At 46.7% G+C, this 14,644-nt stretch overlaps 1 protein-coding gene across 1 annotated transcript in view; it reads left to right on the plus strand.

Annotated features, from left to right (window-relative positions):
- The window catches only part of COL27A1 (collagen type XXVII alpha 1 chain), a 195,937-nt gene that overhangs the window by 87,130 nt on the left and 94,163 nt on the right, over positions 1-14,644 (plus strand). Inside the window, exon 13 of the mRNA XM_075716921.1 lies at positions 12,295-12,348. Coding sequence (XP_075573036.1) covers positions 12,295-12,348 — 54 coding nt within the window. The remainder of the gene's footprint in view (positions 1-12,294; positions 12,349-14,644) is intronic.

Below are 14,644 nucleotides of genomic sequence, written 5' to 3' on the forward strand. Positions count from 1 at the left end.
AAAAATCCAGTGCTTTCCCCTTGTCACCCTTGCATGCAAACACGTGCTTTCCAGGAGTCCCACGCCTACCACTTGCTGATGTTCTCACAGTAAAAGCCATGCAAATGTCCCGACAGTGCCATATTCATCCCGGCTGGCTGTTGTTCTCTCCCTGGGATGGGGGGAGGTCAAGCAGATTTTTTGGGGGGTAGCGGAAATCTGTACCAGATCTTATGGTTTTGTAAGCTGCTGGTTGCACCAGAAACCTCTGTGATGAATAATTGCAGAGAGCCAGTCGATGTAACGATGACTCATTGACCAGAGTAAAACAAACAAAGCAACTGTCGTTAGGTACAGGGTTTCTGCTCTCTGCCTTGTTTCTGCAAAGAGCATGCTGGAGGCTCAAAGCGTTCCAGCTGTTGTTTGGCTAGCATTTGTAATCTTCCAAGCAAGAGTTTTTGTCTGGCAGTCACTGTTACAAACAAGGGGCTCCCCTGAGAGCAGCAGGGAATCTCTCAACTGTGGAGGCATTTAGGCTGGGATCTAGAGAAGGGATTAAACGGCTGCACGTGAGCACCTTGGTTCTACTCAGCTCTTTCAGAGAGTTTTGGCTCCATCCCCATTTCATGATATCAGGTTTAATAAGAAATCTTGAATGGACAGATGCTGATGATTTGTACTTCCGAGCATGAACAAAAAGATTAAGTGACATCCAGAGTTATTCAGGAAGTCACTGGGAGAATGGAAAGTAGGAACCAGCTGACTTAGTTCCCTTCCCAACACTTATCTCCTGGCCTGTGCTGTCTCCCAGCTGGTTTGCAGTGTCAGTGAGCCTGCTGTGATTTTTCTGGTCTCTCGCATCCCCGCGCAGCTACTGTTCCTCTTCTATTTCAGTGTTGTCGCTGAGATGGAGAGCTCCTGGAAGCTGTTATTTGCTACCATCCAAAGCTAGTAAATGCCCTGGAGAGTAGAGAAGGAGCTGGTATCAAATATATTTCTCTACCTAGTTTTATTTGGGATGAGAGACGGCAACAGATTAAGTGCTCAGCAGAGGAGGAGCGGGGGGCTGAGGGTTTTTGCATGTGACACTGTGGGCCTCCGAGAATGATGTAAGAGGGAATGATTAAAATAGAAGAACTGGACATGAGTCAGATCTTGAAACCCTTCCAGGGAAGTTAAGTTTTGCAGAGCTGTGAGGGACATGGTGAATCTGTCGTGGAAACAGCTGACTCCACCTCCCGCTCTGCTCTCCCTGCAGTGCACCAGCAACGTAGGAGGCGAGTGCATTTCTAACGTATGGGCTGTGGCAAACTCTTGAGCAAGGAGAGGGTTGGGGTGGGCTAGGGGCAGAATTACGATTAAAGTACAATGCACTAGGGAGACTGAAATAACATGAGCCTGTACGTCTCCAGATTTGCTGCCTGTTTTAGAGGTAGGCTGGAGGCCTGGAGCTGAAGCAACTGGTTGCTTAAACCTTCGGTCCCGCCAATGCAGTGGCTGAAAAGAATGGCTTTTTATGTGGGTTTTGTGGATTTTTATGGTGTTCAGTTGAGCATCTGGGGAAAAAAAAAAAAGAAGCTAAAAAAGGTCCCATTGCTATGAGGGCAGCAGAGCTGTGGTCGGCACCATGCTGGGGGGAAGGAATGAGAGAAGCTGTTGTTACCTTCTATATTGGCATGCATAGGCAATATATCAGTCCTAATTCATCTTTAGAAAGGAGGTGTACTGTCACTGAAGGAGGTAACCCACAGGAAGAGGAGATAGCTAGTCATCATTCAGGGAGTGCAAAGCTGAAAGTGATATGCTTTTCTTGTGCTGTGGGAGATGGGTAGCTACAATCAGAAATGTCTGCACTGCAGATTATATTAAACTTCAAATAGAGTGTAATATTTTCAGAAGTTCTCAAGCCCTGTAAGAGAGACTTAAAGGGGAACTTACAGGAAATGTATCCAAAGAGCTTTGAGCTTTTTTTTTTTGTTCATCTTCATTATTGATGGGTGTTTGTATCTCTTTTTTTCATGTAGAGTATCAATACTGTGCCAGCTGTGCTATCTCATGCCTGATTTTTCCTTACAAGGTGTTTTATTAGTAGTATTATTTTTAAAAGGATAGAAAGGAAGGAGCAAAGTTTAATTCAAAGACATACTTAGTAATTCTTGGGTTTGTCTGAGATCTATTCACAATTTAGCCACACACAGCTGAAGTTCCCTTGTATACTTCTGAGAACTTGTTGGTGCTGCTGGTCCCATGCCTGGAGCTCAGTTGAACACTCGGAGCCTCATCGTGTCAGGTACCGTGCAAACACCTCATGAAAGAAAAGCCCGGGCCCAAAGGGCCCTTCAGTTTGGATTACAAAACAGCACAGGATCAGGCCATTCCCAGGGCTGGAAGGTTTAGGTAACAGTAGCATGAGCAAGTCATTAATACCACAAGCAGGCATTTCGGCTTCCCTTCCTGTCTAGCTGTGCTCATCGTTACTGTCCTTTCTTTTGTCCTCCTGTAGCTCGTGTTTGTGAGTGATACGCAGCTGTGTCCCGCCAGCTGTTGGGTGGCATAGTGGGGGCTCCTGCCCACCTGCTAACCTCAGGCAAGGGAGGCAAATGCCTCCTGACAGCACAGGGTCTGCCATCAGGCTCTGTGCAGCCTTTGGCAAGCACCAACATGTTGCCTAAGTGCTTCTTCAAGGAGATAGCTTGACAGGTGGAGTAGACTGTGTAAGCAGCAAGCACAGAGGGAGGGTTTGCACTCAGGGTGCATGGCCAGATAGGCTGACACCTCTGCCTGTGAGAACGGCTGGAGTCTGCCAAGGCAAGGTGGGGAGATGCTGTATTGCTTGGTGACTGCACAGGAGGAGAAAGAGGATACAGGACCTGGTTTCTTCCCATGGCATGCAACTTCAGACAAGCTGTTTGGCTGTTCTTGGCTGTGTGCAAAACAGGGATAACACACTCGGCTCTCCTTTGAGCTCAGTAGCTGAAACTTAGCATGTAAATGCCAAGGATTACTGCTCAGATATCAAGGAAGAGCTGCTATAAAGTGGCATGTGGATTTTAAGTATTAGGGATCAGTGCATAGGTGAGTCCAGAAGTCTCCCTTCCCTCTGCCTGTCAGCCACAATGTGGAGGTTGTGAGAGCCAGCAGTGATCTGGCAGCCACTCTAACGTAGCCTCAGTATTTGTTGTGAGCATCAACGCAGTGGCAAGCTGCCGAATCTGGCATCCGTTTTCCATGAGCTGACCACAGTTGGGGTCCCCCTTGCCAGCTCTCAGCTTGTAATGCAGCAGCGCCTTCTTGCCAGACTATTTTTCATGTCTACTGTCTTCTTCCATGTTGACTTATAATGACTTAACTCCTGCCTCCAGTGAACACCAAGTCTCAAAATATTCTTCTTTTTTTCGTCTGATAAAGTTGTTAGAAGTGCGTGTGATACCCCTGCACTCCCCAGCAATACGGGTAGGCTGTTGCATCATATGAAAAGACATTGCCCTGTGGGAGACACTAGATAGCAAAAAGCAGGGCTGCTTTTGGGTTAGGAAGGTTCAGCTTCCCCCAACGTTCTGATATATGGCTAAGACAACTTAGTGGTGAATGTAAGTGCATGAGGCTTTGCCAAGTTACACAGTCTCAGCTGTTGTCCGTGCAAACAATGCGGGGGAACATGTTTTGCCATGTGTCTGGAAAGGCTGGCATAACCGCAAATTACTGAGAAAATAAATTTTGCTCCTCTCTGTAGGGACTAAGTTGATAAACAGCTCCTCTCTTCTTGCTCCAATCTTTTCTCTGCTTTGGATGCAGCTGGGGTCCTTCCTTGCATTTGGAGTGAACCAAGCGAGAGTCTTCCACACCACACAAGTTGAGATTTGGGAAACTGGTAACAGCATTTCGAAGTACCTCTTCTTTAATGAATAATTGCCAAACTCCAGTTGACTTGAGTGGGCTCCCTGGGCATGCAAAGAGGCAGCCCATATGGCTTTTCTCATGAGAAACATGACATAGGCATACACCCTAAGAGCTCTCACCTACAGCACTGAGTATAATTGCTCACATGGGCTGCTAAGGGTCCAGCCATGTCTCTTTTGTCACTGAGATCTTGTTACCTACCAAAAAAAGGATGAAGAACGGAGCCATACTTCTCTTTAAACACTGAGAAACATTTTAAAGAAATACTGTAATTAACGTTGAAAAATTTCTAAAGAAGTAGAGATAAACTGTGGTTTCCCACTTAGCTAGGTGGTAGTTCAGTGTGTTGGTCCACAAGCCATTTCCTAAGATTTGAAAGAAATGGGAATGATTTTTTAACTGATCCTAAATTATGTTATCCATATATATATCCTCAGAAAATAAATATTTACTCTTCCACATAGCTTCACTGCTCAGGCCTGATTCACCTGAGCACTTGGTGAACTCATCTTCCAACCCATAAAGCATTCCTTCCCAGCTGGGGTCCCAGTTCAGGTTCAGTTGTATATAGATTCAGCTGTGCATATAAAGATGTACTTTCAGATGTGGCCAGCTAAAGTTAGTGGAGAAATGCACAGGCTGAGGACCTATTTGTACAGGTAAATCCACAACATGAACTGCAGGAAGGAGCACAAATGACCTGTAGCAGTTGAAGGACAGGACTTCGGGTGGTTCTCTCTGTCTTGTACCAGTACCCCAGCATAGCACCAAAAAGTTTGGTACCTTCTTCAGGAACTGATTGATTTAAAAAAAAATATATGCTTTTAATCATTCTGTTTGCATGAAAAGTCAAGTAGAGGTCCTGAAAATTAATAATCAACAAAACTCCTCTGTTACTCAAGGAGTTTTAGCCCATTAATTGGATTTTTCCTGCTAGCCATCTAAGTCAATCCTTTGCTATAATTTTTCTTTATTAACCTAATTTTTTAAAATAGACTTGGTTTGAGCAATCATGACTTTTTTAATGCTTAAGTTGGACACTGAAACTGGGCAGCTGGTCTCTCCTCCCCGCTGGGCCTGGTTCACCACTCTGAAATGCAGGCGTGAGCCCAGAGCAAATGTCACCATCTCTTTTTGGCCTGAGCTGTGTTCCACATGTCTGGAGTTTCCCAAATCTCTGTGGTGAGGTGCTTGCATGGTTACTTACCACTCTGATATCAGCACGTGTTCCTATATTCATGATTGTATCATCCAAATAACCTGGCTAGGTGGACAGTATTAGCATGTATTTCATTTTTTTAAAGGACGGGCAAAACAAAGTACTGAAAATACAGGGAAAAGGGTTTGAAAGGTGCCAAGGCTCATAACTTCTACTGAAAGAAAAGAAACCCAAAGATGGTTTGTTTCCAAGAATGTCCCTAAGTGACTTGTCCATGGTCATTCAAAAAGCTCGTGAAGAATTGAACCAAGGTCTCCTAAGGACAAGAGCATCTTTCTTCCTTCAGGGAAATGCTCATTCAGAAATGAGATCAAAGCCCCAAAATTATTTTCTTTAGAAATTATAAGGAAAAAATAATGCAGCTATCACTTTTGAGTCTGAAAACATTTCAATCACCAAAGCTGCTTGACTTTCTTAAATAGGAGGCTGCTTGATTTGGAAATATTGGCCATAAATAATTAGGAGTGGTGGCAGATTCAGTGCTCTTCAGCATTAGGTAATTGGGTCTGTGTAATCTGCACTCTGTTAGAGCCTCGCAGATGGGGGAAGAGATCATATACGAGCGTAAAAGGAACAAAGCAGATGGGCAAGAGGGTGGAGGGGCTGTCAGCTAACTTCCCTTTGGCTGAAGGGCCTTCAGGGGACTTTTGCTCATGTTTGGGTGGAATGGGCTGCCCTGGAGGGTTGTGCTCCCACAGATGGAGGGATAGTTATGTTTAAAAATGCCATGAAATCTTTATCCAAAGAGGATGTGACACGGAGCTGTGAAGTCTCCCAGGGAGAGAGAGCAAACCTCTGCTTGCATGACAGGAGCAGAACTGCAGCAGGACCATCAGTCCCATACCCAGCTGAGGACGGCATCGCCCTTCTTGGCAGGGCTGAAAGCTGTCACAGTCACAGGTTTAGACTGAGCAGAAGTCAAAAGCTCTTGCATAGCTGAATGAATTAAAACTAGTGAGTAGGCGCGCCGGGAGCACAGGGTTTGCCAGGCTCCCTTTAGGGTGACTCTCGCCGCTCTAAGAACCAGCGCTGGGTCTAAGCCAGCCTGCCTGCCTTTGCACCCACCTGTGGAGGGGCTCACGTCTGCTCTCTCCACCAAGAATGCTCTCAGAGGCATAAGCTGCCAACATAAGCTACACTTGTTTATTTTATTCTCCTTCTTTTTTTCCAGTGAATGCCTTCTCTCACCCTCAGCCCTGCTTCCCCACCACCACCTTTTTTTTTGTTTGTTTAAATTGTTTGACTTGCAAGCTCCATCCCTGGGGAGACTCCTGGGCAGTGATTCACCTGGCCAGAGCCAACTGGCAAATAGAGTCTTTCGCAGACAAGACAGGAGGGCTGGTTGGTTTGAGCAGCTTTACCTTCAGCCAACAGGAAAATAAAATCCTATTTTTGGAGAAGGATTCTGTTGGCGTGAAGACCTGCCAGGATTCCTCGGAGCAGCAGCTGCCAGACTGCCTCCCTTACTCCATGAGGGAAAGTGTTTTAAACTGAATCAGATGTTGTATACATACAACACACACACCCACATGCGCACACCTGAAAAGGCTTTGGGGAAGCAAAGGACATGGTGCATCTCACCGGTCTCTGCTTCCCTGAGGACAGCTGCTTCCAGGGGCAAGAGACAAGAAGTGATGGCGTCTGCTCAGCCCAGGAGCAGCCCTTTGGCTGACAACAACAAGAAAGGGCAGGCTGCTCTGTTTGTTTTAAGCAGAGGAAGAAAGGAAGGGGAGGTGGAGGGGGATGTAGTCCCCTGATGCAGGAGGAGCTGGTTCCAGTGTCCTGTCTATGTCTGGTTGTTCTCAGCAGGAGTCTCCTGGCATATGAAAGGATGCCCTTTGCAGGGAGTGCAGATGAAAAGGAATTAAAGCACTATTGTAGGATGTCAAAGATAGAGATTTAGTTACTGGTTCAGCTTTGGACTTCTCAGTGTTACCTGGGATAAATCAGGTTGCACCTCTCTTTGTCTCAGTTCCCTCTCTAATAGTGATTCCTCAGCTTCACCAAGTGCAGTGAGGACAAACTGTGCAACGACTGTAAAGCTCTGCTTGGGGTGGGGACAGGAGAGCACAGAAGCACCTGGAGCTTGCTTAGTGCAAAGCATCTGCTGGTATGCTTTTTCTCCAACTCCTCTTCAAGCTTCATCTTGCTTCTTTCATTGAACTTCTTCTTCAGATAATATGAAATCCATTCAGCCGGACTTTTTTCCCCCACCTCCTCTCTGTATTTCCCAGCTGTAAGATAGAGCCAAAAGTTTTGTCATACCTGACTTCAGCCACTGTGGAGGAGGACCCCACTGGCTCTTGGCCAACAGAACATGTTAGTCGAGCATTTTCCTCCTACCTCTGCTGCTATTTGCCACACCTTCCCAGTCCTGGTCCTTCTCTGCATGTCCCCTCCCACCCACAGAGCGGGCAGGATGTACGGCTCAGTATTTTTCACTAGGGTGGTTTTCTTTGCCACCCCAATTCTTGAGCATAACTTCCAGGGACCAGTCTTCCTGGAAAAACAGCTGCACCCTGAAAACCGGTGGATTTTCTGTACCAAAAATCCCTCTGCACTCACTTTGGGGAGGTCAGGAGACTCTGAATGTGCTGGGCTCTTTAATCTCTTTCACAAGTCTCTTGTAATGGGCTGCCAGTTGTGACCTGCCTGTCTGCCAGCACCATAAAATGAGCTTCCTGCCCCATGCGTTCTCCCTCAGTTTGGGCTCCTCAGGCTGCTGGAGCAATGCATGGGAGAGGAGAGGTAGTGCTGCTTACAGGAATGAAACAAATGGGATAACAAATCTGCTTGTAATTCCTAGGCTGCTTGTTTCGGTTGAATAGTGCTAGTTTTGTTACTAGGGAACATCTCTGTCCTTTAGGCTCAGACAGGAGGGGAGAGGCACTGAAAAAATAGCTTTTACAGACATGTGAGATCCAATAAATTAGGACACTGTGGTCACTGGAACTGTTATTGTGGTTTAAACTGCTACTGCTTACCCCATGGAAAGAAAGCACTTTCTTTTTCATTAGGGGCTTAGAAGATTGATTGCTTCCTGCTGTGCACAGGGCTGTGTTGGGATAGCTTTCACAACCTGGTTTGGGTCTTTGGAGACTGTATGGGTGCTGAAATATCCTCCTCGGTGCCACAGCCACCAGCCTTGGTCTCATTTAATGTGCAAAAGACTGTTAATATTTGTGTTGCCAAGCTCAAATACTGGGCTAGGGTGCATGGGGTTAGTTGAATTGAAGCTGCTCTTTCCATTTGTCTCCTCCTCTAAGTTTCTTTCACAGCTCAGGCCAAAAAGTGCCGGGGGACCACCCATCACCCCAGAGATCTGTGAGCCTAGGCTGGGAGGGGTGCCTCTGCCAGCAGAGCAGACGGTGTGTTAAGGATGATCAGGTCTTGGCAAAGATGGGGATTTGCTGCTGAGTGTTGTCTTGGGCCTGGCTGTTGTAGCAATCATGCTGCTCTGAGCTTTCTTCTCTGTTTCCTATCACTTTGACCCTTTTCCATCCCATCTTGAGGATGGGCAGAAACCCTAGCTCTGCAGGGCGAGACAAATTGTGCTGTGAAGGGGTTTTATTGTTGAATTTCTTACCTACTGTGTAACTTGGCCAAGTAACCTCAGGTACTCAGCTCTCCACCTTCAAAACAGGAATAATCTGCTTTTTTAAATATTTGGAGATCTACTGTTGGAAAGCCTGTGTAAAAGCTAGATTTTTATTAACTCTATTACCAAGTGTCTCAAATATCCTATGTCTTTAAGCAGCAAGGTTAGTGCAAGAAACTGAGGCATAAAAAGAGATTAGTGCGAAACCTATGAATTTAAATAGTTCCTTATCTGGAGACTTTTATTCTAGCAGAGGAGTGCATTGTTTATATCTCATTGGAAGAGTTTTAAACCAAATTTAGAAAATGCTCTTAGTCTGGAGCATTCCTCTAGATGATATTATACTGCTGTAGTTATATTGATTTAATTGTACTATTCAAAGTAGTAAAACATTCCCACATTGGCAAGACCTTAGCAGCCCCAGGGCTAGGCTGCTCAGTGGCATCCATGGGTCACCCTGTGCCCAGCTCTGCCCTCTGAGAAAGGAAAGATACATCTGGGGGAGTGCTGAAGGCTGTGACTGAAATCTGCAGTGCTGTAAATACAGTATCAGTCTACACACACTCATATTTTCCTTGGCAAGTCGTATGACTGTAAACAGCAAAATATTCCAAGGCAGTCTTTTTTTTTTTTTTTGTCTTGCCTGAGCAATGAGTTTTCCCTACACATCTCTGTTCTGATCTTATTGATTCAGCATGTAGCAGAGTTATTTTCCCCCTTTTTTTCATTAAAGAAAATTGTAGCCTGCCCGCCTTCTTTTTATATTTGACGTCTTTGTCTCTAGATGGCAGAAGGCTGTTTCCAGCGGTTGCTTACCACAGCTTCTTGGCGTTTGCACAGGCTTGAGGGATGTAGTGCCCAGCTGGAAAAAGGCAGACAACTTTCCCATTTGCAGTGATGCCCATAAAGTAGAAGTATCACATTCAAGCAAGCAAGCGATAGCTTGTGTCCATTCAGGAATATGTACTGAGTACTGTAGGGAATTGGCACAGAAGAGGTGAAATGCTGGCTCTGAAGTCAGTGGCAAAATTTTGGTTGTCTTAAACAGGTCTCCCATCTTAGGTTTGACCAAGTATCTTTTTACCTAGTTGTGTTGACCAGGAGTTGTAAACCCTCAAAGGTGAAGGGAGGTCTTGGATGACATGTCTGACTGCAGAGCTTCCCAGTATAATTTTCCTGTTCTGTCTGCTGTGATCATTTCAATTTTCAGTGCTGCTGATGGGTTTCCAGATAGCATGTTGCTGTTCCCTGTCACATTTTGCTTCCCCCAGGTTTGCTTTTCCAAGGTAACTACTGTTTGTAGTATACAGGGGAGCAGGCAGGAAGAGAGCATCCTTCTGGCTCAGCAAGGACCATCCCCTCCCTGTCTGCTCTATCCCTGTCTCTTAAGCTCTTAGCTAGCCCAGAACGTGGTTGTGCTGTCCTTTGTGTCTCATGGTGTGGTGGAGCCAGAGAAAGGTGTAAGGCAGTTTTACTGTGAATCCTAGTCTGAGTCAAAAGTAATGCACCCACTAGCAGTTGCAGCTTGTTGGTGTGTCTCTGGAGCAGACCTTCTGGAGTAGTGTCATCTAAGCAATACTGCTTACTCTCCAAGACTGCTCCACCATAAACAGAAGAGGGAGCAGGCGTGATTGGAGCTTTGTTTCACAAGTTCCCAATCTGAACTAAAGCACAAAGGTAGATGCTCTGGCTAGGAAGCCTTTTATATGCAAATATATTCTTTAGTTTTCCATCCTGATGCCCACAGTTAGAACAGTGTGGAGAATAAAACAGGATTTTGGCCGTGGCTGAATTAACCAAGTCCATGAGTCAGAGCCTGGAGTTAGGCTCTGCATATGCTCTGTCCGTGGGGAGCTGCTCTAGCAGACGACAATTTCCCTTTTGGCTCAGAGTCGAAGGAGGTGGATGCTGTGTCATATTTTATCTCACTCCATCTTAAGGGGCATGCAAGAAAAAGAGGTGGAGAGTCACGGGACTCTCTCACCTCAGTGTCACAGCCTCCCAAAGCACCCTCCACTGCAGCTGAAGTTCAGAGTAGCCCTGAAGCTGCTGATGTTTGAGCTGGTTCCTGATAGCTCTTGGCAGTCTGCTCCTTGCCAGTCCTTTGCTGAATGAAGTTCAAGCTCAGGGGATAATTGAGTCCAATCCATCTAAACTCAACTTCTTCCTCCTTGAAAATGTAGATGTAGTGACTAAGAGGGTTTACTAACAACAGAGGTTATGTACCCCGGTCCTGAGCTCTTTCTGAGGGAGACAGAGCACGACAGGACAGGGAAGAACAAGCTGCTGTATGACTTGTTTGTAATAGGGAACTGGGGGGCTTAGGGGAACACGGGGTCTGTCTAAGAGTGTGAGAGAGAACATGGCACACGACCATGTTCTGGCTCTGGCTCAGTACCTCCACTCCCTTTTCTATAATTGTTTGAAGTCTTCCAAATTTGTGTCGGATATAATGAGATGATGAAGAAGTCTTTTTTGGTGACTTTTTCATGTAGTAAACATGGTCTTTCACAGCTCTGGGGTGTGGACCGTAATGATCTTGGAACAGTTTGTTCCTCTGGCAAGCTGAAAGGTCGTGAATGCATTGGAGTGAATTCACTAGGCATCTTTGATCAGCTCCATTAAGCATCTGCATGGGCTCCAACAGGCATTACACTATTCAGCTATCCTGTGAGAAGAGGGTACTGTTAAAATGATTGTGTTGGTAGACAGGATGAAATAATTCAGACTGACAATCCATTTTTGAGGATAGTCATTGCAGTGAAGTTTATGAATTCCTCCAGAACATAAGGGACTGGGGACTGACTTTTAAGGAGGTATTGACTTTTAAGGAAGGTATCCTATCAGTAGGATATTTCTTCCTGGAAGATGATAGCAAGCACTGTATCTTTAAATACAGAGTTTGATCTACCAAATGCAGGATTATCATTTCACGTGTAAACTACACGACATAATCTTCAGGGATGCATATTCCTTGTTGGACATACTGGAGTACTTGGGTGAACCAAAAGGAGGGCAAAAGCACTGATTTCCACCCCTTCTCTCTGCTATACACACCCACTTTGTCTTTCTACATGGTGCTGCAAAAACCTTGCCTGCCATATGAAGCGTGCCCAGGGCTGACAACTGGTGCTAAGAAAAGACACGGCTGATTGAGGGCTGGACATAGCCTGCAAGACAAGGTGTGAACACATCAGGTCCAGCAGCCTCAGCAATGGGTGCTTTTCATAGCATAGCCAAGGAAAAAGCCTTCCTGCCTCCTCACTGGAGGAGTCGCTCTTCCTCTCAAGGCTCCCATTAGTTAATGTGCAGCTTATGGCTGAGCCTTGTAAACAGTACTTCTGGTTACCCTTCATTGGCCCCAGGAGAGAGTAGTGAATCAGAGCTCTTGGCCTTGCAGAGCTTCTCACTGAGCGGATGTGCTGGTGGAACAGGAATGGTTTGGATGAGGACAAGCAGGCTGGTTGGCCCACATTTCCTTGTGACCTGCTGTCTACCGAATTGCTGCACTGAGTGCAGGGGGAGCGGTTTTTAAGCTGACTGTCTTTACACAAGGGTGCATCAATAACTAATGCTTGTGTTTGCCTCCTCTCCTCAGGGTTTTCCTGGTGATTTTGGGGAACGAGGACCTCCAGGCATCGATGGGAACCCAGTAAGTTGGTAGCTTTTTCCCTTCTTTCTATTGCAGTAGACAGCACACTGTACTGCGTCATGCTAGTTAGAGCTGAAAGAAGCTTTTCAGTTTGGTGGCAGCTGCTAGCATTTTGTTGTTGTCCCTCCTGAAAAACAAATGTACTCCCCTGTCCTGTTCAAGCATGCTGTGAATTCCCATCTTCAACTCAACATCCTGTAACTGCCAGGTCACCATGTTGCCATTTGCTGTCTCCCACCACCTATTGCCTTTCTTGCACCTTGATCTTGATACATGCTTTCTCATCCTGAGGATATGACCAGAGGAAAAATTAAGAAAGAAAAGGTAGAGATGTTGCCCCTGTTGAGCAAGCAGTGGTTGGAGTGTGTTGTCCATACCACAGGGCCTGATGCAAAGCCTGTGACAGCCACAGGAATCACCTTGTTGACTAGTGTGCTCTGGATGAAGGTTCATATGAACATAGCAGGGAGACATGGCCCCACAGACAGAGGGACATATCATCATAAGGTACCACAGATGCCTACCTAACTGCACGTGAACCCTCAGAGCAGCAGACCATGTATTCAATTGTGTAGAGGTCTGAGGTACATAAAGAAAGAGGCACGTTCCTCTCCTTTTTGCCACATTTAATTTTCTGATGCAGGTTAGCAAGCTGGTACCACTTGGTTTGCATCTCACTAGCCTGCAGAACTAAGTTTCTAAAGTACTCCAAGCTCAGTACCTTTCCTCATCTGAAGTGAATCATAGAATCATAGAATCATAGAATCATCTAGGTTGGAAAAGACCTTTAAGATCATCCAGTCCAACCATTAACCTACACTACCAAGCCCACTCTAGACTAATCAAGGGTAGACCAGACTAAACCATATCCCGAAGTGCCACATCTACCCGTTTTTTAAACGCCTCCAGGGATGGTGACTCCACCACCTCTCTGGGCAGCCTGTTCCAATGCCTGACCACCCTTTCCGTAAAGAAATTTTTCCTAATTTCCAGTCTAAACCTCCCCTGGCGCAGCTTAAGCCCATTTCCTCTTGTCCTATCGCTAGCTACTTGGGAGAAGAGACCAACACCCACCTCACTACAACCTCCTTTCAGGTAGTTGTAGAGAGCGATAAGGTCTCCCCTCAGCCTCCTCTTTTCCAGGCTAAACAACCCCAGTTCCCTCAGCCGCTCCTCATAAGACTTGTTCTCCAGACCCTTCACCAGCTTCGTTGCCCGCCTCTGAACACGCTCCAGCACCTCAATGTCTTTCTTGTATTGAGGGGCCCAAAACTGGACACAGTATTCCAGGTGCGGCCTCACCAGCGCCGAGTACAGGGGGACAATCACCTCCCTGCTCCTGCTGGCCACAGCATTCCTGATACAAGCCAGGATGCTGTTGGCCTTCTTGGCCACCTGGGCACACTGCTGGCTCATGTTCAGCCGGCTATCTACTAACACCCCCAGGTCCTTTTCGGCCAGGCAGCTTTCCAGCCACTCCTCCCCAAGCCTGTAGCGTTGCATGGGGTTGTTGTGACCGAAGTGCAGGACCCGGCACTTGGCCTTGTTGAACCTCATACAGTTGGCCACGGCCCATCGATCCAGTCTGTCCAGGTCCCTCTGCAGGGCCATCCTACCCTCGAGCAGATCGACACTCCCACCCAATTTGGTGTCATCTGCAAACTTACTGAGGGTGCACTCGATCCCCTCATCCAGATCATTGATAAAGATATTGAACAAGACTGGCCCTAAAACAGAGCCCTGGGGGACACCGCTCGTGACCGGCCGCCAACTGGACTTAACACCATTTATCACTACTCTCTGGGCTCGGCCACCCAACCAGTTCTTTACCCAGCGAAGAGTATGCCTGTCTAAGCCGTGAGCTGCCAGCTTCCCGAGGAGGATATTATGCGAGACGGTGTCAAAAGCTTTGCTAAAGTCCAGGTAGATGACATCCACAGCCTTTCCATCATCTACCAGGCGGGTCACCAGGTCATAGAAGGAGATCAGGTTGGTCAAGCAGGACCTGCCTTTCATGAACCCATGCTGGCTGGGCCTGATCCCCTGGTTGACCTGTACTTGCCTGTGGAGTTCGCTCAAGATGAACCTCTCCATAATCTTCCCCGGCACCGAGGTCAGTCTGACAGGCCTGTAGTTCCCCGGGTCCTCCTTCCGGCCCTTCTTGTAGATGTTAATACTGTAGATGTTAATACTGGTGCAAGAAGTGCCAGATTCCCCGCTCCAGTGTCTAGGAGCACTGAGGGATAGACACAATAGCCCAGGCTTCTGCTGCTCTGCCCCATGCCTCAGCCGGCAC

Source organism: Pelecanus crispus, chromosome 9, assembly GCF_030463565.1.
Source record: "Pelecanus crispus isolate bPelCri1 chromosome 9, bPelCri1.pri, whole genome shotgun sequence".
In the NCBI taxonomy this organism is placed as follows: domain Eukaryota; kingdom Metazoa; phylum Chordata; class Aves; order Pelecaniformes; family Pelecanidae; genus Pelecanus; species Pelecanus crispus.